This window comes from Somniosus microcephalus, chromosome 3, assembly GCF_052327205.1.
Source record: "Somniosus microcephalus isolate GS21.2 chromosome 3, FLI_Smic_1.0, whole genome shotgun sequence".
Classification (NCBI taxonomy): Eukaryota; Metazoa; Chordata; class Chondrichthyes; order Squaliformes; family Somniosidae; genus Somniosus; species Somniosus microcephalus.
This window is the reverse complement of record NC_140989.1, coordinates 31869773-31892360: the sequence shown is the minus strand read 5'-3', so window position 1 is coordinate 31892360 and position 22588 is coordinate 31869773. Positions and strand designations below refer to the sequence as shown.

At 48.0% G+C, this 22588-nt stretch overlaps 1 protein-coding gene across 1 annotated transcript in view; it reads left to right on the top strand.

The window, feature by feature from the left end:
* kif28 (kinesin family member 28) overlaps positions 1-19657 on the top strand; it is a 79951-nt gene extending 60294 nt beyond the window's left edge. Inside the window, exons 20-24 of the mRNA XM_085979803.1 lie at positions 6942-7108; positions 9128-9234; positions 13536-13680; positions 15734-15906; positions 17865-19657. Coding sequence (XP_085835929.1) covers positions 6942-7108; positions 9128-9234; positions 13536-13680; positions 15734-15906; positions 17865-18032 — 760 coding nt within the window. The 3' untranslated portion in view covers positions 18033-19657. The remainder of the gene's footprint in view (positions 1-6941; positions 7109-9127; positions 9235-13535; positions 13681-15733; positions 15907-17864) is intronic.
* The last annotated feature ends 2931 nt before the right edge of the window (positions 19658-22588 follow it).

Below are 22588 nucleotides of genomic sequence, written 5' to 3'. Positions count from 1 at the left end.
GCTGGACTGATGCAGCACAAAAGAGTCATGGCAGCTGCCAGGGAATCAGGCACACACATGCATGATGATCTTTTTATGGTTGCAGACGAGCTGCAGATTGAGGGAGTGGAAGCCCTTGCGGTTCACAAACACTCCTGGGTGATGTGGGGGTGCCTTGATGGCCGCATGTGTGCAGTCGATGACGCCCTGCACCTGTGGGAAGTCAGCCAGAGCTGCAAAGCCGAGCGCCCGCTCAGTAACACTGGCTTCATCAGTGGCAAAGTTCATATAAGTAGCAGACTTGTGAAACATGGTCACCTGGGTGATGTATCTGAGGGCGACCGACTGCGAGATCCCGCAACTGTCTGCTGCAGATCCCTGAAAGGAGCCTGAGGCGAAGAAGTTGAGGGCAGTGGTGACTTTGACAGCCACTGGTAAGGCATGTCCTCTGGGCAGCAGGTCTTGTTCCAGCAAGCTACAAGTGTTGCCACGACCTGGCGTGATAGCCTGAGCCTCCTGAAGCACTGCTGCTCAGTCATGTCCAGGAAGCTCATCCTCTGCCTGTATACCCTGTGTTGGGGGTATCGCCTCCGGTGCGGTGCACCCCTGTGCTGATCCCCTCTCTCCTGTGGAGCATCAGGTCAGTGAGGAGAAGGCTGGTGTTGTGGCTGCTGCTGCTGGTGTTGTGGTTGGTGGTGGGGCTCTTCTTGGTCTGATTCTGAGGTCCAAGGTGAGAGAGCATAAGCGGCACACGTGCTGATCTAATAGATGGCAGGCCAAGTGGAGATCAGAGGCACAATCCTCCAATGTGGTGAGAGTGATGAGCAATGTGGTGAGAGTGGCTTCCGAGGTTGCAGAAATCACCTGCAAACTCCTGACAGCTAAGTGGAGTCAGCCAGAGCCTTTCCCTTAGGCAAGGAAACACATGTAAGGTGTGAGTATTTATGTGCTTTTTCCAGCTGTCACTTAATGAACTCGCACAATGGCCAGTGAGCTCCCACCTCCCCTTCACAGGCGAGCTTCCCGAGGTGCGTGAACCCCGTGCGCAACCAGTTAAAGTTCAAACCTGATATTGAACAGGCAGTTAAGGGTGTCTCAACAAGCAATTAACCACCTCAATGAGGTCGCCCGCCTCTCCCGAGCGGGTTCGTGGCGCGCCTCGAAATGCACCCCAGTTAAATGCGGAAGTTGGCGGGATGACAGCGGGTTCCCGACGCGCTGGCAATTTCCGCAAATTTAACTGCTGACCCGCACGCTCGGCAGCGGGAAAATTCCAGCCCACATCTTTGGGAGGAAAATAGGAAAAATCGTAAAGGGGAAGCTAGATAACCACACTGTAAGGGGTCGTTTTAACGAGCTTGTGGTGTGCGAGATCGGTTTTTGATTTCACACTGCCCGTGAGCGGTTCCGAAGCGCTCCCCCCTCACCGGTTCTAGACACTGGGCTTATTGCCAGACCACCTTGATGTGTTGGCCCAACTTGTGACTCAGAAGACAAATGGATCAGGTGAGACAAGGTAAGTTTTAAATCAAAGGTATCTTTATTTTTAAGGAGAATAAAACATAGAGAATGACGAAACAATGCAGACAAAAATCATGAACACGCCTCTCAATGGGAACTAAAATTTAACACACGAGTTACTTTGACTATCATAATACATCAATTCTAGATCAGCGATATAATAAAACGGGGGTGGAGAAAGCGCACGGCACAACGAAGGATGAATAACACTCCCGAATTACAAAGCCCTTAATATTAAAAACCCTCCCGTCTCTAAAATATACCTCAACTAGATCAGCTAGGTGGAGTTGAGCCTCTATGCTCACCAGGGTTTTTAAAACTGTCCTTGACCTTGGTGTTCCTGTATCGTCCGGGATCTCCAATCTTCCTTATGGGACCGGCTCCTGAACCTGCTCTCCTGCTCGAACTTGTAGGCCCTCCGTGCTCCTCGAACCTCACCAAGGTTTTAAAACTGTCCTTGACCTTGGTGCTCCTGTATCGTCCGGGATCTCCAATCTTCCTTATGGGACCGGCTGCTGAACCTGCTCTCCTGCTCAAACTTGTAGGCCCTCCATGCTCCTCGAACCTCACCAGGGTTTTAAAACTGTCCTTGACCTTGGCGCTCCTGTATGAAACTGTGTTTTTTTAAATGTCTCTTTTCCCCCCAACAGTTATACTGTTTTCTTGCCCTTATCTTGGCGCCAAATCAGGGGTTTTCTTTTGTTAAAGTAATGGGCAGGCTGCTTTGACAAAAGCGGGTACTTTATTTTAATGTCTTCTAAATGAAACTAATGGGATCTGTCCTGTGTCCCTCTGAGTTTGGTACAGATAATAGGTTTTGTCTGTGCTCTGCGATTTCAGAGATGGGTTTGCGTTTTGCTAGCAATTAACACACCTTGAGGTGTAAATACGTTTGTTTTGACTTTGTTACTGCTGTAACCATTTTACCATATCAATTGCAGTCAGTTCTGGAATCTTCTAATCGGTGGTGACTCAGGTTTCTTTAAGATACTGCAGTGGTATGTCCTTCTGAAATGAGTCATGTGATCTGCCAACTCCATCTTGTGTTCATAAAATGTGGCCATTTCAGGGGTTTTACAATGTAGACTGTATTTTCCTGGATTTTTGTGAATCCTACAACACGAGGGAGAAAGGAATAGAAGGATATGCAGATAGGGTGAGATGAAGTAAGGTGGGAGGAGGCTCGAGTGGAGCATAAACACCGGCATGGATCCAATGGGTCAAATGGCCTGTTTCTGTGCTATACAGTCTATGTACTTCCAAGTAGGATGAAGTGTAACTGAATGGGTAGAAGTGTTACGAAGCGAGGTCTCTGGAATAACTGTACAGAGCAAACTCGGGCTGCAATAAGTGATCCTGCACTGAACAAGTTTAACTACAATTCTGCTCCTCTTTCCAGTGTAACATGGACACCAATGACTTTAGCTAAGAGTGAGCCTTGTCCGAACAGTATGCTGCCACACTAATTACAAGTGAAGTCTGATGTACACTTACTGAAATATTCAGCTACTGGCAGTGTCAGTTTCTAAACATATTTTCCACAGTTGACATAAGAACATAAGAAATAGGAGCAGGAGTAGGCCAATCGGCCCCTCGAGCCTGCTCCGCCATTCAATAAGATCATGGCTGACCTGATCCTAACCGCCAATCCACTATCACAGAACCATCTCCTGAATCTAACAGAATTAGACACACGAAATAGGAGCAGGATCAGGCTACACGGCCCCTGGGCCCGCTCCGCTACCCACAGGGCCATGAGCGATCCGCAGCTAAACTCATGTCCAAATTCCTGCCCGCTCCCCGTAACCCTTAATTCCCTTTTCTTCTAGGAAACTGTCTATTTCTGTTTTAAATTTATGTAATGATGTAGCTTCGTCAGCTTTTTGGGGCAGCATATTCCATGGACCTACCACCCTCCGAGTGAAGTAGTTCCTCCTCATCTCAGTTTTGAAAGAGCAGCCCCTTATTCTAAGACTATGCCCCCTAGTTCTAGTTTCACCCATCATCTGGAACATCCTCCCCGCATCCACCCGATCCAACCCCTTCACAATCTTATATGTTTCAATAAGATCGCCTCTCATTCTTCTGAACTCCAATGAGTAGAGTCCCAATCTACTCAACCTCTCCTCATATGTCCATCCCCTCATCCCCGGGATTAACCGAGTGAACCTTCTTTGTACTGACTCGAGAGCAAGTATGTCTTTTCTTAAGTATGGACACCAAAACTGTATGCAGTATTCCAGGTGCGGTCTCACCAATACCTTGTACAACTGAAGCAATACCTCCCTATTTTTATATTCTATCCCCCTAGCAATGAAAGCCAACATTCCATTGGCCTTCTTAATCACTTGCTGCACCTGCATACTAACCTTTTGAGTTTCGTGCACCAGGACCCCCAGATCCCTTTGTACTTCAGTACTTTCCAGTTTCTTGCCATTAAGATAATAACTTGCTCTACGATTTTTCCTGCCAAAGTGCATAACCTCACACTTTCCAGTATTGTATTCCATCTGCCAAGTCTCTGCCCACTTACTTAGCCTGTCTGTGTCCCCTTGCAGGTTTTTTATGTCCTCCTCTCTCACTACTTTCCCTCCCATCTTAGTATCATCTGCAAACTTTGATATGTTACACTCGGTCCCCTCCTCCAAATCGTTAATATAGATTGTAAAGAGTTGGGGACCCAGCACTGACCCCTGCGGAACACCACTAGTTACTGATTGCCAGTCTGAGAATGAACCATTTATCCCAACTCTCTGCCTTCTGTTAGATAGCCAATCCTCTATCCATGCCAGAATATTACCCCCAATCCCGTGATTTTTTATCTTAAGCAATAATCTTTTGTGTGGCACCTTGTCAAATGCCTTTTGGAAGTCTAAATACACTACGTCCACTGGTTCACCTTTATCCACCCTGTATGTTACTTCCTCAAAGAACTCCAGCAAATTTGTCAAACATGACTTCCCCTTCATAAAACCATGCTGACTTTGTCTTATTAAACTATGATTATCCAAATGTCCTGTTACTGTCTCCTTAATAATGGACTCCAAAATTTTACCTACCACAGATGTTAGGCTAACCGGTCTATAGTTTCCAGCCTTCTGTCTACTGCCCTTTTTAAATAAGGGTGTTACATTAGCAGTTTTCCAGTCTGCTGGGACCTTTGCTGAGTCCAGGGAGTTTTGGAAGATTATTACCAATGCATCCACAATCCCTACCGCCACTTCCCTCAAGACCCTTGGATGTAAGCCATCAGGTCCAGGCGATTTATCCGCCTTGAGTCCCATTATTTTACCGAGTACCACTTCCTTAGTGATTTTGATCGTGTTTATCTCCTCCCCCCCTATAGCCCCCTGCTTGTCCAGTGTTGGGATATTCTTGGTGTCCTCTACTGTAAAGACTGATACAAAATATTCATTCAGTGTTTTTGCCATCTCCATATTTCCCACCATTAATTTCCCGGCCTCATCCTCTAAGGGACCAACATTTACTTTAGCCACCCTTTTTCTTTTTATATAACTATAAAAACTCTTACTATCTGTTTTTATATTTTTTGCTAATTTACTTTCATAATCTATCTTCCCTTTCCTAATCAATCTTTTTGTTATTTTTTGCTGTCTTTTAAAGTTTTCCCAATCCTCTATCCTCCCACTAGATTTGGCTACCTTATATGCCCTTGTTTTTAGTCGAATACTATCCTTAATTTCTTTACTTAGCCACGGATGGCTGTCTTTTCTTTTACACCCTTTTCTTCTCAGTGGAATATACTTTTTTTGGAAGTTGTAAAATAACTCCTTAGAGGTACACCACTGATCATGTATCGTCTTACCCTTTAATCTATTTTCCCAATCCACTTTGCTCAATTCTGCTCTCATACCTTCATAGTCTCCTTTATTCAAGCTTAGCACGTTTGTTTGAGATACAACCTCCTCACCCTCTAATTGAACATGGAATTCAACCATGTTATGGTCACTCATTCCAAGGGGATCCTTTACTAGGACATTTTTAATTAATCCTAACCGCCAATCCACTATCACAGAACCATCTCCTGAATCTAACAGAATTAGACACACGAAATAGGAGCAGGATCAGGCTACACGGCCCCTGGGCCCGCTCCGCTACCCACAGGGCCATGACCGATCCGAACCTAGACTCATGTCCAAATTCCTGCCCGCTCCCCGTAACCCTTAATTCCCTTTACTTCTAGGAAACTGTCTATTTCTGTTTTAAATTTATGTAATGATGTAGCTTCTACAGCTTTTTGGGGCAGCATATTCCATGGACCTACCACCCTCTGAGTGAAGTAGTTCCTCCTCATCTCAGTTTTGAAAGAGCAGCCCCTTATTCTAAGACTATGCCCTCTAGTTCTAGTTTCACCCACCATTGGGAACATCTTCCCCGCATCCACCCGATCCAACCCCTTCACAATCTTATATGTTTCAATAAGATCGCCTCTCTTCTGAACTCCAATGAGTAGAGTCCCAATCTACTCAACCTCTCCTCATATGTCCATCCCCTCATCCCTGGGATTAACCGAGTGAACCTTCTTTGTACTGACTCGAGAGCAAGTATGTCCTTTCTTAAGTATGGACACCAAAACTGTACGCAGTATTCCAGGTGCGGTCTCACCAATACCTTGTACAACTGAAGCAATACCTCCCTATTTTTATATTCTATCCCCCTAGCAATGAAAGCCAACATTCCATTGGCCTTCTTAATCACTTGCTGCACCTGCATACTAACCTTTTGAGTTTCGTACCCAGTGTCCGTGTAAAATAAACCTGAAGAACTTGTAACCCAACAAAATGAAACAACAACAACAACTTGCATTTATATAGCGCCTTTAACATAGTAAAACGTCCCAAGGCCATTCACAGGAGCGTCATAAAACAAAAAATTTGACACCGAGCCACATAAGGAGGAATATGGGCAGATGACCAAAAGCTTGGTCAAAGAGGTAGGTTTTATGGAGCGTCTTAAAGGAGGAAAGAGAGGCGGAGAGGTTAAGGCAGGGATTTCCAGAGCTTAGGGCCTAGGTAGCAGAAGGCACGGCCACCAATGGTGGAGCGATTATAATCAGGGATGCTCAAGAGGGCAGAATTAGAGGAGCGCAGATATCGCGGTGGGGGGGCGGTGGTTGTGGGGCTGGAGGAGATTACAGAGATAGGGAGGGGCGAGGCCATGGAGGGATTTGAAAACAAGTGTGAGAATTTTGAAATCATGGCCTTGCTTAACTAGGAACCAATGTAAATCAGTGAGCACAAGGTGAACAGGACTTGGTGCGAGTTAGAACACGGGCAGCCAAGTTTTGGATGACCTTAAGTTTACGGAGGGTAGAACGTGGGAGGCCAGCCAGAAGTGCGTTGGAATAGTGAAGTCTAGAAGTAACAAAGGTAGCAAAGTCTAGCGATAACAAAGTACTAACTGTGTGCTAATCCCACCAGGTATCGTGTATTGAACCATCCATACCCTTTCCACACACAGCCCGTCTGGAACACTGTAAATGCAAAAATAGATCAAGTACTCCAGTTCACCGTCAAAAGTGTGTCACAGGAGTTACTGAACTATCTACAAAACCATGCCCTGGTTCTGGATCTGTGGGGTCTACAAGGTAATAAAAAGTTTGACATTCTGGGAAAGAATGAGTTAAAGTCAGAAACCTCCCCCCCTCAGAATGCTAGTTTTGGGTCGAGAGCAATGAATCGAACAAAAGTATTAACATTCTTTGTTGTAATGTAGGATTTGAAGGGTTAGTCCATAAGACATTGTTGTGGGAAATCGGTTCCCAGCGATGGGTAGCTCCAATAAAGCAGGTATCCCACTTACTGGCATCTTACTAAAAAGGTATTCACAGCACAAGTCACATCACAGTACTGCTGTTTCCCATCCCTCCCTGCCTGTCCATCTCCTTTCTACACAGAGCAGTCTGAGCCCAGATAGGACATTCCAATTACAGCAACCGATTTGGCCAAATGCTCACCGTAACCGACTGGTCAGTAGGAATCTGCAGAGCGTTCTCTATCGCTGAACTCACTCAGCAGTCGCCAGCGCTTCAATCAGCCGATGCAGCTGCTGCTAAGAGCAAAAAACGAACTGGAGATGTTGGAAATCGGGCGCAAAAAGAGGAAAGGCGAGAAATCGCCTTGAATTAGCTGCTCAACGCCTCTGCACGATGCGTGTTCCTCAGCCCCTCCGGCAATTAAAGCGTTAGCTTAACTGCGAGACAGTGCTTCAGTGGCGCAGAGCAGAAGGGAGTGGGTTTGTGCCTGTGGGTCCCCACACAGCAAGTTTGCAATCTCAGCCAAAACCAGCTACTGAGGTGCCTGCTTAGTTAGGAATCTAAAACCAAATGATGGAGGTCATCAACAGTGGCTGAAGCAGGTGATCCTATCAGCCCTCTTCAACTAGTGGATGGTTCCCCTGCCCAGGGAGTGTGAAAAGGAGATGGAAATTTCAATTACATTTCAAAAGTGGAGGGAAAATTCATTTGGAGGATAAAACAGTAGAACTTTTCCAATAGTGAAGACTCGGGGTGGGGTTCAAACATTGGGGTAAATGTTCTCTCCGAGGGCGACTACCGGTTACCTGACAGATCTGACGGGAGGCCGGGTCCAATTTCGAGGGCCAGTCCTTGTTAGCAGGCTCCGGGTGGAAAATGAGTGTCCCGGGGGAGCCGGCAGGCTTCGGCCTGCCTCTGGGCCCGAAAAAAAGGTAGGTCGTCAGGGGGGAGGGGGGAGACCCAGTGTGACGGCGCCCCAGGTTGTTTTAGAAATAAATTACAACCTACCCTTTGGGCTCCTCTTCGGTTAGCCCGCCAGCTGAAAGTGGGCGGGGCAAGCCAGGCGCACGATCCACACAGTACTGTCCTAAAAGGGCAATTGGAGTCTTAGGTACGTCTTAACCTATTTTACGTTCTTACAGTTCAATTCCAAAACACACAGCTATGTAAGGTTGAACAACACTGGTAACAACCTCCTTCTTGCTAGGCCTATCCATTTAATTCACGAAAAGGAGTCGGCAGTAAATAGCGGTTTGTTTTTCTTATATTGTCACTCCAATTTTTTTTATTCATTCCTGGGATGTGGTAGTCGCTGACAAGGCCAGCCTTTATTGCCCATCCTTAATTACCCTTGAGAAGGTGAGCCGCCGCCTTGAACCGCTGCAGTCCGTGTGGTGAAGGTGCTCCCACAGTGCTGTTAGGCAGGGAGTTCCAGGATTTTGACCCAGTGACAATGAAGGATTTCCAAGTCAATATTTCCAAGTCAGGATGGTGTGTGACTTGGAGGGGAACTTGGAGGTGGTGGTGTTCCCATGCGCCTGCTGCCCTTGTCCTTCTAGGTGGAAGAGGTCACGGGTTTGGGAGGTGCTGTCGAAGAAGCCTTGGCGAGTTGCTGCGGTGCATCTTGTAGATGGTACACACTGCAACCACGGTACGCCGGTGGTGGAGGGAGTGAATGTTTAAGGTGGTGGATGGGGTGCCAATCAAGCGGGCTGCTTTGTCCTGGATGGTGTCGAGCTTCTTGAGTGTCCTGTGGGGTCAGCATGTTGGTAGACTGCAAATGCGAATGAGTGCCAGTACTGTAATTGTGTTCTGTACTCTGGGATTTTGTTTCTTTTTCATGTTATGAAGAGGGTTGCACAGAGACGGCCATCTCTTCGAGTGACGTTGAGGTCACTGATGAAGGCAGCATCATTATTGACTATGTGGGTCCACAACTGCCCAACAGCAGTAGTGCGGTAGGTGCACTTTACTCGCTCTAAAGTATATATCCCTGTAGTTTTCCTTATTAAATGTATTTTATCACGGTCAGGATTTGGAATGCACTGCCTGACAGGGTGGTGGAAACAGATTCAATAGTAGCCTTCAAAATGGAATTGGATAAATACTTGAAGGAGAAAAAATTGCAGGGATATGAGTGGGGGAGTGGGACTAACTGGATCGTTCTTCGAAAGAGCCGGCGCAGACTCGATGGGCCGAATGGCCTCCTTCTATACTATTCTACGATTCTTTGATTTCCATGCTCTGGTATAGCTGACTGCTTAACTCGTGAACCAAAGGTCGTAAATGAGTTCCAGTCAGCCTCATAAGTGGCATTTTCCTTACTGCCTCCTTGGTGAGGGGTGCGTTAGGAAGAGATGTTAAAGCAGTAGGGATTACCACCACCTGCTTTCGAACTGGTCTGATCACTTTTTGAGTGGGTGTAACACATAAACTGAGCCTATCAACAATTTGGATTTATGGTAATTTGCTGATGACACAAAGATTGATGGTATGATAAGTTGTGGGTACAGTAGCATAGTGGTTCAAATCCCACCATGGCAGCTGGGGAATTTAAATTCAGTTAATTAAATAAATCTGGAATAAAAAGCTAGTATCAGTAATGGTGACCATGAAATTATTGGATTGTCGTAAAAACCCATCTGGTTCACTAATGTCCTTTAGGGAAGGAAATCTACCGCCCTTACCCGGTCTGGCCTATATGTGACTCCAGACCCAAAGCAATGTGGTTGACACTTAACTGTTGTATAAGACGGCTCACCACCACCTTCTCCAGGGCAATTTAGGGATGGGCAATAAATGCTGACCTAGCCAGTGACATCCCACATCCCACGAATGGAAAAAAAAAAGACGGGAGCATAAAATTACAAAGAAACATTGATAGATTAAGTAATCAAAAAGGCTATGGAATGTTAGAATTTATAACTAGAGGACAAGAAAGGGGAGGAAGTTTTGCTACAGCTGGCTGGAGTCATACCTAGCACAAAGGAAGATGGTTGTGGTGGTTGAAGGTCAATCATCACAGCCCCAGGACATCACTGCAGGAGTTCCTCAGGGCAGTGTCCTAGGCCCAACCATCTTCAGCTGCTTCATCATCAACCTTCCCTCCAACATAAGGTCAGAAATGGAGATGTTCGCTGATGACTGCACAGTGTTCAGCGCCATTCACAACTCCTCAGATAATGAAGCAGTCCTAATGCAACAAGACCTGGACAACGTTCAGGCTTGGGCTGATAAATGACAGGCAACATTCACGCCGTAGAAGTGCCAATGACTATCTCCAACAAGCGAGAGTCTAACCACCTCCCCTTGACATTCAATGGCATTACTATCGCTGAATCCCCCACCATCAACATCCTGTGGGTCACCATTGACCAGAAACTTAACTGGACCAGCCACATAAATACTGTGGTAACAAGAGCAGATCAGAAACTAACTATTCTGCGTTGAGTGTCTCACCTCCTGACTCCCCAAAGCCTTTCCACCATCTACAAGGCACAAGTCAGGACTGTGATGGAACACTCTCCACTTGCCTGGATGAGTGCAGCTCTAACAACACTCAAGAAGCTCGACACCATCCAGGACAAAGCAGTCCGCTTGATTGGCACCCCATCCACCACCTTAAAAATTCACTCCCTCCACCGCCGATGTACCGTGGCTGCAGTGTGTACCATCTACAAGATGCACTGCAGCAACTCGCCAAGGCTTCTTCGGCAGCACCTCCCAAACCCGCGACCTCTTCCACCTAGAAGAACAAGGGCAGCAGGCGCATGGGAACACCACCACCTCCAAGTACCCCTCCAAGTCATTCACAACCTGACTTGGAAATATATCGCCATTCCTTCATCGTCGCTGGAATCAAAATCCTGGAACTCCCTCCCTAACAGCACTGTGGGAGCACATTCACCACACAGACTGCAGCGGTTCAAGAAAGCGGCTCACCACCACCATCTCCTTGGCAATTAGGGATGGGCAATAAATGCTGGCCTTGCCAGCAACGCCCACATCCCATAAAAATGAATTTTTAAAAAAGCTATACAAAGCTCTAGTTAGACCACATCTGTAGTATTGTGCATTGTTCTGGGCACCGCATCTTAGTGCAGGGCAGTTTCACCAGAATGTTACCGTGGCTCCAAGGGTTAGATTATGAGGAGAGATTACATAAACTAGGCTTGTATTTCCTGTAATCTAGAAGGTTAAGGGGTGATTTGATTGAGGTTTTTTTTAGGATTTTGAAAGGAATTGATAGGATGGATAGAGAAAATTTTTCTGCTGATGGGGGAGTCTAGGACAAGGAGACATAGGGCTAGAAATTCAGTAGGCGTTGTGCCCAGTTTTCGCCCAAAGAGGGCTTTTGCGCCACTTGATGAGGTTGCGCCGATATTCAGCGCTGTGGTAATGGCGGCGTTAGCCAGTAGCGCTGCGCTGCCGCCGATGATGTCATCGGCGTGCGCAGTGCCCCGCTACCGCCCCGATACCAGCCCGACCGCCATATTGAGTAGCGGCCGCCTCTTCTGTAGCGGCCGCAAACAACGTTCAGAGACCGGGGCCGTACTGCAGCCTTAGTGGGGCGAGTTAAGGTGGAGGTGCGGCCGGCCGCTTTTTCGGCGGCCGCCTGCCCGCACCTCCTTCCCCGGCCTCCTCCACCCCCCCCCCCTGCGGCATTGCCAGCTGTTTTCCGGGAGCCCGGCACTTCTCCGTGGTGCCGGGCTCATTTGCCGGCACTAGCGAGCGGCGATCTCGCTGTGGCAGGCACCTCCCCCTTAAGAGAGGAAGGAAGGCCTGCAGTACCGCAGCCTGCCACTCTGCAGCGGGTGGCGCTGCGGCAGCTAGTGCGCCGAAATTCAGTTTCAGCGCCCCAAGCAGGGGCGGCCACACCCTTGAACAGCAGCCGTCTTCGACTTGGGGCGCTGAAACTGAATATCCGACGGGCGCGAGTGGCTCCGCGCCCAGCGGTAACTTCTGGGCGCAAGCGAGCTGGCGGGGCCTAACTGAATTTCTGGCCCATAACCTTTAAAATCAGAGCCAGGCCATTCAGGAGAGACGTTAGGAAACACGTCGTCACGCAAAGGGTGGTAGAAGTGTAGGACTCTCTCCCACAAAGAGCAGTAGGTGCTAGGTAGAAGGGCCCACCTTGGAACCAATGCAGCTACCTTTCAATGAAATGGATCTGTTGTTGCCAAACATCCAAAAAAACAAGTTGGTTTGAATCTCTCTGTTTTATTTTCGACCTGCTGCCCATTTTATTAACATGATGATGGAAAGAATTGCCATCTGACCAGATTATGTTTGTAACGCTCATACTTTGTGACATGAATCTTGTCATTCATGTGGAAATGACTTATGAAATAATACTGGGCGGCCTGCTGGTGGCGCTGTCCAGGGAGAGTATAAATACTCGGGCATGGGCCCAGCTTGCTCAGGACATTCTTTAACAGGAGCTAGTGAAGGACACAACTACAGGAAACTCTTTTTTATCCGGCACCGACTCATAAAGCACGGTATCCAGTTCTTCAAGCTTAGGCTTACAAAGCGTACGCCGTTTCTCTACACCCTTAGATGTCTCCGAGCTTGAATAAAACTTAAGCAGCTTATCCTTCTGCGATTTGATGTCATAGATTGTTGACGAACCGATTTTGAATCCATTCATAATATTGATACGCTTCTCTCCCCTTTCTAGTTGTTGGCATATGTCGATTTTCTGTTTTAAAGTTAACACCACTCTCTTCCTTTTGCTTGGACCAACTTTTGGGATTTCCATAATGCAATGCAATGACTACCAGCAGCGTGGGAGACACACGGTACCCCTGTAAAATGGCGGATCAGAAGAGACTACTGGCAGCGCGGGAGAGTCAAGACTCCTGTTACAGGGGTATTGAGGTGTTCGGACTTCCGACAGCGCCAAGAAGCCGAGTAGTGGCAGTTTGGAGAACTACCTCCACTGACTAACTCGGCCACCGCGGGAGACTCGAACTCGGCAACATTGCCGGTTATTGAGGTGTTGTTTTTGGAGTGAGAATTTTGCCGGTTAATAGAGAATTCTGGATATTTAGGTGCCGTTTAAACGAGAGTTTCCTGTAGATCTCCACGTTGAAAAACAGTTGATTAAAGCCTTGTTTAATACTCAGACCAAGTGCCTGGTAGTTTTCTTACGTCACTTTGTGCATTGCAGGAAACTCAATAAAGGTTGGAAAACAAATTTTTTTTAAAAATACATTCCGTACAACATGTCGTGATCAAATTTCTTGTTGAATTGCAGGAGGTGGGCGATGACCAGCTCTCCGAACTTTACGTCAAGTTATCGAAGTTGGAACAAGAGATTGAACTTCTGAGAGATGTCAACAGAACCTTGAGCAAAGACAATGTCGCCCTGAAGGTCACCTTAAAGAAAATGATGAGTGGTGGTATGAAGAACTAGCAGAGTGCATTGTGGTGCCCACTGCAAATGAGTTCAGGCCGAAGAGCAAACACTCCCATTACATCACCAAGCATCAAATCAAATCCTGCTTAACATAAACCACGGGGACTAAGATCTAATTTCCCAGCTTCCTTCTCATACACAATAACCTATAGGGACATACGAACAGGATTAAGCCATTCAGCCCCTTGAGCCTGTTCAGCCATTCTATTGGGTAATGGCTGATCTGTACCTCATCTCCATTGACCCGCCTTTGTTCCGTATCCCTTGATTACCCAACCAAAGTCCATCGATCTCAGTCTTGAAAATTTCACTTGACCCAGCATTTACAACCTTTTGGGGAGCGAGTTCCAGATTTCCTCTATCCTTCTGTGTGAAGAAACTGCTGCCTGATTTCACTTCTAAATGGCCTAGCTCTAATTTTAAGATTATGCCCTCTTGTTCTGGATTCCCCCACCAGAGGGAATAGTTTCTCTGTATCCACCCTATTGAATTCCGTTATCATTTTAAGCATGTCAATTAGATCACCCACCAAGCTTCTAAACTGAGTGGGATACAGGCCAAAGTTATGCAACCTCTCCTCCTAATTTAGCCCTTTAAGCCCTGGTATAACTCTGGGGAATCTGCACTGTACCCTTTCCGAGACCAATTTATCCTTCCTGAGGATCGGTGCCCCAAACTGAACACAGTACCCCAGGTGGGGTCTGATCAAGGTTCTGTACAACTGAAGCATCACTTCCTCAGTTTTGAATTGCAACTAAACAGAGGTCTAGCATCTTTCCATAAGGGAGAGGAAAAAATCCAAAGGATTCATTCCCAGAACCTTTAAACTATGGAACTCTGTACTTGATCCTCCCAAAATCCAGAAGCTCATGAAATATAAGCTTGGTAATAAGAAAGACTTGCATTTCTATAGCGCCTTTCATGACTACCGGATGTCTCAAAGCGCTTTACAGCGAATGAAGTACTTTTTGAAGTGGAGTCACTGTTGTAATGTGGGAAACGCGGCAGCCAATTTGCACACAGCAAGCTCCCACAGACAGCAATGTGATATTGACCAGATAACAACTTGTTTTTTGTTATGTTGAGGGATAAATATTGGCCAGGACACCAGGGATAACTCCCCTGCTGTTCTTCAAAATAGTGCCATGGGATCTTTTATGTCCACCTGAGAGGGCAGACGGGGCCTCGGTTTAACATCTCATCCGAAAGACAGCACCTCCAACAGTGCAGCACTCCCTCAGCACTGCACTGGAGTGTCAGCCTAGCTTTATCTGCTCAAGTCCCTGGAGTGGGACTTGAACCCACAACCTGCGTTTCGATGCAAATCCCGCACGTGACTGCCAGAAAAATATCTCCAGTTGCGTAGGAACAGGAGGAGCCCATTCAGCCCCTCTAGCCTGTTGCACCATTCAATCAGATCATGGCTGATCTGTCCCTTAACTCCATCTACCTGGCTTGGTTCCATATCCCTTATCTTGCCTAACAAAAAAATCTCAATCTCAGTTTTGAAATTTTTAATTGACCTCCAGTCTCAACAGCTTTTTGGGGGAGTTTCAGATTTCCCCTACCCTTTGTGTGAAGAAGTGCTTCCTGACATCACCTCTAAACGGCCTGGCTCTAATTTTAAGGTTATGCCCCGATAGCAACTTAGGCTGCTTTTAATTATCACTGAAAATAGCCACCTCCCAACCTGTACAGTTGGTGAACAGGAGCAGGAGGTGGCGGCAGTCAGGCGAGCAGGAAGGAAAGTTACATCGGGGTCTCGGTTGTGTCCCTTGACCCCTATTTGCATATATGTATGATGCTTCCACCTGTTTCCAATGGGAGCTTCAGCCACCAGAATACAGGTTCGCACAAAAATTCGACTGGTCGTCAATGCAGCAATTAGTCAGCCTGACTACCTGCTGCTTGATTTTGACTCCGCTACTGTCCCTTTCCTAAGCGCAAAAACGGGGCAGTAGTGACATGAATGTTGCCCGCCCCCCCCCCCACCCTTCCAGTGTCTTACCTCTTTGTCTCATTTTGTTTTCCTCTAGCCTCAAGGCCTGGTGAGAAGTCTTTCCCCCAAACGAACATACAAGCCTTTGGCTGTAGGGGTACACCTAAGGCCAGCTACGAAGTTGAATTTGCTAAGGCCCTTAAAGCATTTTACCAAAGCATGAACAGGGTGCGAAGCCAACTGCTGGGGCTGAGGCGGCATCGACCACCGGTATGTTTGATGCAAGTTCAACTCGGGAACTAGATGTAATAGCTCCAAGTTTGCAAACGACACAAAGCTGGGTGGGCGTGTGTGCTGTGAGGAGGATGCCGAGAAACCCAATATGATTTGGACAGGTTGGGTGATTGGGCAGAAGCATGGCAGATGCAATATCACGTGGATAAACGCGAGGTTATCCACTTTGGTGTCAAAAACAAGAAGGCAGATTATTATCTGAATGGCAATAGATTGGGAGAAGGGGAAGTGCAACGAGACCTGGGTGTCCTTGTGCACCAGTCGCTGAAGGTAAGCATGCAGGTGCAGCAGGCGGTTAAGAAGGCAAATGGTATGTTGGCCTTCGTAGCGAGAGGGTTTGAGTACAGGAACAAGGATGTCTTGCTGCAGTTGTACAGGGCCTTGGTGAGACCACATCTTGAGTATTGTGTGCAGTTTTGGTCGCCTTATCTGAGGAAGGATGTTCTTGCCATGGAAGGAGTGCAGCGAAGATTCACCAGGCTGATACCTGGGATGGCAGGAATGACGTATGAGGAGTGATTGGGTCGATTGGGCTTGTACTCGCTGGAGTTTAGAAGAATGAGAGGGGATCTCATTGAAACTTATAAAATTCTAACAGGACTGGACAGACTAGATGCAGGAAGGATGTTCCCGATGGTTGGGGAGTCCAGAACCAGGGGTCATAGTCTAAGGATAAGGGGTAAGTCATTTAGGACAGAGCTGAGGAGGAATTTCTTCACCCAGAGAGTGGTGAACCTGTGGAATTCTCTACCACAGAAGGCAATAGAGGCCAATTCATTTAATATATTCAAGAAGGAGTTGGATATATTTCTTAAGGCTAAAGGGATCAAGGGATATGGGGAGAAGGCAGGGACAGGGTACTGAATTTGGATGATCTGCCATGATCGCATTGAATGGCGGAGCAGGCTCGAGGGGCCGAATGGCCTACTCCTGCTCCTATCTTCTATGTTTCTATGTTTCTTCAACCTGCCTGGTTGCACATGCAACAAGTGCAGAGGTCTCTGAAGGTGGCAGGGCATATTGAAAGAGTGGTTAACAAAGCACATGGGATCTTGGGTTTCATAAATAGAGGTATTGAGTACAAAAGTAGAGAAGTTATGCTGAACCTTTATAAAGCACTGGTTAGGCCACAACTGGAGTATTGCATCCAGTTCTGGTCACCACACTTTAGGAAGGATGTGAAGGCCCTTGAGAGGGTGCAGAGGAGTCTTACCAGAATGGTTCCGGGGATGGGGAATCTTAGCTACAAGGATAGGTTGGAGAAGCTGGATTTTTTTTCATTAGCGCAAAGGAGGTTGCGGGGTGATTTGATAGAGGTGTACAAGATTATGACGGGTTTGCATAGGCTAGACAGGGAAAGGCTGTTCCCACTAGTTGATGGTACAAGGACTAGGGGGATACATATTTAAGGTTTTGGGCAAGAGATACAGGGGGGAATGTGAGGAAAAACTTTTTTATGCAGCGAGTGGTGAGGACCTGGAACTCGCTGCCGACGGAAGTGGTGGAAGCGGAGACACTCAATGTTTTTAAGGGGAGACTGGATAGACACTTGACGGAAATAAACTTGCAGGGCTACGGGGATAGAGCGGGGGAATGGGACTGACTGGATTGCTCTACAGAGAGCCAGCACGGACTCGATGGGCCGATTGGCCTCCTTCTGTGCCATTATGACTCTATATGACTAGGTGTAAATGAGATATGGGTCTTGCAGGACATATTGATTCACCATTGTCCTTCTGCTCAGTGACACAGTGCACGTGTTTGTGCCTACGATTCTCACCATTGCAGGTTCCCGATCTTAACTGTGCTGTGGTGGGAGTTGATAAGCAGACATCAAACACTGCGGACAGTATTTCAACCATGTCAAACAGTGCATGTATTTTTCCACCTCTGCAACAACTCTAGTTCGTAAGATTTTAACATTGATGTTGCAGGATGAAGATGATGTTGAAATGCTGCGAATATACCTAGACAAGCAAACTCAGGTGATAAAGGATTTTGGGGATTATCTTGAATCGTGCATTAACACTCTGAAGAATGATGTCAGCCTCATTGTTAAGAAAAAGAGGGAGAACACCCTGTGGAGCTCTGTGACTAAGTGAATCCAGGCCCTGCTCTACACAGTGAATCCAGGCCCTGCTCTACACAGTGAATCCAGGTCCTGCTCCACACAGTGAATCCAGGTCCTACTCTACACTGTGAATCCAGGTCCTGCTCTACACACAGAATCCAGGTCCCGCTCTACACAGTGAATCCAGGTCCTGCTCCACACAGTGAATCCAGGTCCTACTCTACACTGTGAATCCAGGTCCTGCTCTACACAGTGAATCCAGGTCCCGCTCTACACAGTGAATCCAGGTCTTGCTCTATACAGTGAATCCAGGTCCCGCTCTACACAGTGAATCCAGGTCCTGCTCTACACAGTGAATCCAGGTCCTGATCTACACAGTGAATCCAGGTCCTGCTCTGCACAGTGAATCCAGGTCCTACTCTGCGGAGTAAATGCAGGTCCTGCTCTACACAGTAAATCCAGATCCCGCTCTACACAGTGAATCCAGGTCCCGCTCTACACAGTGAATCCAGGTCCCGCTCTACACAGTGAATCCAGGTCCCGCTCTACACAGTGAATCCAGGGCCCGCTCTACACAGTGAATCCAGGGCCCGCTCTACACAGTGAATCCAGGTCCCCCTCTACACAGTGAATCCAGGTCCCCCTCTACACTGAATCCAGGTCCCGCTCTACACAGTGAATCCAGGTCCCGCTCTACACTGTGAATCCAGGTCCCGCTCTACACAGTGAATCCAGGTCCCGCTCTACACAGTGAATCCAGGTCCCGCTCTACACAGTGAATCCAGGTCCCGCTCCACACAGTGAATCCAGGTCCTACTCTACACGGGAAATCCAGGTCCCGCTCTACACAGTGAATCCAGGTCCCACTCTACACACTGACTCCAGGTCCCGCTCTCCACAGTGAATCCAGGTCCCGCTCTACACAGTGAATCCAGGTCCCGCTCTACACAGTGAATCCAGGCCCTGCTCTACACAGTGAATCCATGTCCCGCTCTACACAGTGAATCCAGGTCCTGCTCTACACAGTGAATCCAGGTCCCACTCTACACAGTGAATCCAGGTCCCGCTCCACACAGTGAATCCAGGTCCTACTCTACACGGGAAATCCAGGTCCCGCTCTACACAGTGAATCCAGGTCCCGCTCTACACAGTGAATCCAGGTCCGACTCTACACGGTGAATCCAGGTCCCGCTCTACACAGTGAATCCAGGTCCCGCTCTACACAGTGAATCCAGGTCCCGCTCTCCACAGTGAATCCAGGTCCCGCTCTACACAGTGAATCCAGGTCCCGCTCTACACAGTGAATCCAGGCCCTGCTCTACACAGTGAATCCATGTCCCGCTCTACACAGTGAATCCAGGTCCTGCTCTACACAGTGAATCCAGGTCCCGCTCTACACAGTGAATCCAGGTCCTACTCTATGTGATGAAATATATGCCTTCATCAGCCTATGTGTTTTACCTGTGTGTTTCACCTGCTTGTATTGTGTGAACCGCCCCCTTTTGTTCCTATTGTGTGTATTGGCTACGCCCCTGTCTTTTGCCATATAAAGATCTCAGGAGCTGTATGAGTCATTCCTACCAGACGCCCGATGTGGGAAGACCTGTAATGCTGCTATGTTCTTAGTGATTAAAAGCCTTAGTTGAATCCTTTAAATTCCTTGTCTTTGAGTTATTGAAGACACATCAATTTTAATCACTAAAACACCAGGATGGATCGACTCCTGAAACCAGAGCGCTTGGATCTGGACCCCCATGCCACAGACGCAGCCACACAGTTCGGACACTGGTTCCAATGCTTCGAATTTTTCATTGCAAACTCATCCACTGCCATAGCCGCAGCCGAAACCGCTACCGGAGACATGAAACTGGGAATCCTGCGAAACTGGGTGAGCCATCAGGTCTCCCCCCTCATCCAAGATGCCACCAGCTACGAGGAGGCCTGCACCATCCTGAAGGCCCACTACGCGCGGCCAATAAACGTGGTGTACGCCAGGCATCTTCTGACTACTCGCACGCAGCGGCATGGTGAGTCACTAGAGGACTATATACTAAACCTAAAAGTACTGGGCCGAGACTGTAACTGTAATGCCGTGTCTGCCATCGTGTACACGGAGGAGCTGATTCGAGACTCCCTTATTGCGGGCCTCAGTTCAAATTATATTCGGCAGAAACTGTTTGAAAAGGAGGGATTGGACTTAAAACAGGCTATAGATATAGCGCGATCGCTGGATATGGCCCAGAGGACCTCTGAATCCTGTTCCCCAGGCCACGCGGCCCACTCCGCCTCGTGCGCGCCATGGGGGCCGCCATCTTGGAAGCCAGCTTCACCTCCCAGGTCTCAGGCCAGCCCAGCACCATCGGAGCCCCAGCCTCCACCCAGGAGCCCCACTACTGCCGCAATGCATCGGGGCCCGAAATGCTACTTCTGCGGCCAGGACAAACACTCCAGGCATCTGTGCCCAGCGAAGGGCACCACCTGTTTTAAATGCGGGAAGAAAGGACATTTCAGCAAAGTCTGCAGAGGGAACCCCGCCTCCAACTCCACCACCGCCGCGTGCGCGCCGTGGGAGCGGCCATCTTGGAAGCCATCTTGTCCACCCTCATGGAGTCCACCACTATTGGAATTTTTTGAGGGAGTAACTGGTAGAATAGATGGGGGAGAGCCAGTAGATGTGGTGTACCTGGACTTCCAAAAGGCCTTCGATAAGGTCCCACATAAAAGATTAGCATGGAAAATTGAGGCTCATGGGATAAAGGGGAAAGTTTTGGCGTGGATAGGGAACTGGCTGTCAGATAGAAAACAGAGAGTTGGAATAAACGGCTCATTTTCTGAATGGCAGGCAGTAACAAGTGGGGTACCACAGGGATCTGTCCTGGGCCCCCAGCTGTTCACAATTTACATTAATGACCTGGATCAGGGAGTCGGATGCAGCATTTCCAAATTTGCAGACGACACTAAACTAGGAGGTGGGGTGGGCTCAGAGGAAGAGACCAGGAAGCTCCAGAGCGATTTGGACAGACTGGGCGATTGGGCGGATAAATGGCAGATGCACTATAATGTGGACAAGTGCGAAGTTATCCACCTTGGGTGCAGGAACGGGAGGGCAAATTATTATTTAAATGGCAATAGATTGGGAGAGGGGGAAGTACAGAGAGACCTGGGTGTTCTTGTACACCAGTCACTGAAGGCGAGCATGCAGGTGCAACAGGCGGTCAAGAAGGCAAACGGTATGCTGGCCTTCATAGCAAAAGGGTTAGAATACAGGAACAGGGATACCTTGCTGCAGCTGTACAGGGCACTGGTGAGACCACACCTCGAGTACTGTGTACAGTTTTGGTCGCCTCATCTGAGGAAGGATGTTCTTGCCATGGAGGGGGTGCAGCGGCGATTCACCAGGCTGATACCAGGAATGGCGGGAATGACCTATGAGGAGAGACTATGTAGTTTAGGGATGTACACACTGGAGTTTAGAAGATTGAGAGGGGACCTCATAGAAGTGTATAAAATTCTGACAGGTCTAGACAGACTGGATGCAGAAGGAATGTTTCCCTTGGCGGGTGAAAACAGAACTAGAGGACATAATTTAAGGATAAGGGCTAAACCATTTAGGACAGAGATGAGGGGGAATTTCTTCACTCAGAGAGTGGTGAACCTGTGGAACTCATTGCCACAGAGGGCAGTGTACGCCAGCTCATTAAATATATTTAAGAGGGAATTAGATATATTTCTACGGGCAAAAGGGGTTAAGGGTTACGGAGAGAAGGCGGGGACGGGATACTGAATTAAAGGATCAGCCATGATCTCATTAAATGGCGGAGCAGGCACGAAGGGCCGAATGGCCTACTCCTGCTCCTATCTTCTATGTATCTATGTATCTATGTATGTATCTTGCCCCGACTACACGGACCTCCAGGACCCACTGGTGGCCTCGATCACAGTGGATCAGTCCAGGCCGCATCCGTTGTCTAAATCGATGATGGACATAGAGGTAAACGGGAACAAGGTTAAATGCTTGATTGACTGCGGGAGCACCGAAAGCTTTATTCATCCTAGCCTGGTAAAACGACTTTCACTAACGATAGTCCCCACACAGGGCAAAATCGCCATGGCCGATAAGACTCATACCTCAAAAATTACAGGTTTCTGCGCGGTTATGTTGTCGGTAAAAGGCAATGATTACAGAGATTTTAAACTGTTGATAATGCCAGATCTCTGTGAGCGTGATCTTGGGTCTGGACTTCCAGTGCCACCACCAAAGTATCACGCTTACCTACGGTGGGTCCCACAGTGTGCGGTCTGGCTACCCTGAAGGTCAAGCCGCCCTCTCTGTTTGCCAACCTCGCACCCAACTGTCGACCCATAGCGACCAAGAGTAGGCGGTACAGCTGGGAGGACAGACGGTTCATTGCGTCGGAAGTAGAAAGACTCAAGCGGGAAGGTATCATCGAATGCAGTACCAGCCCGTGGCGCGCCCAGGTAGTAGTAGTTAAGGGTAGCGAAAAGAAGCGGATGGTGATAGATTATAGCCAGACGGTTAATCTATACACCCAGCTAGACGCCTACCCTCTGCCCCGCATAGCGGAT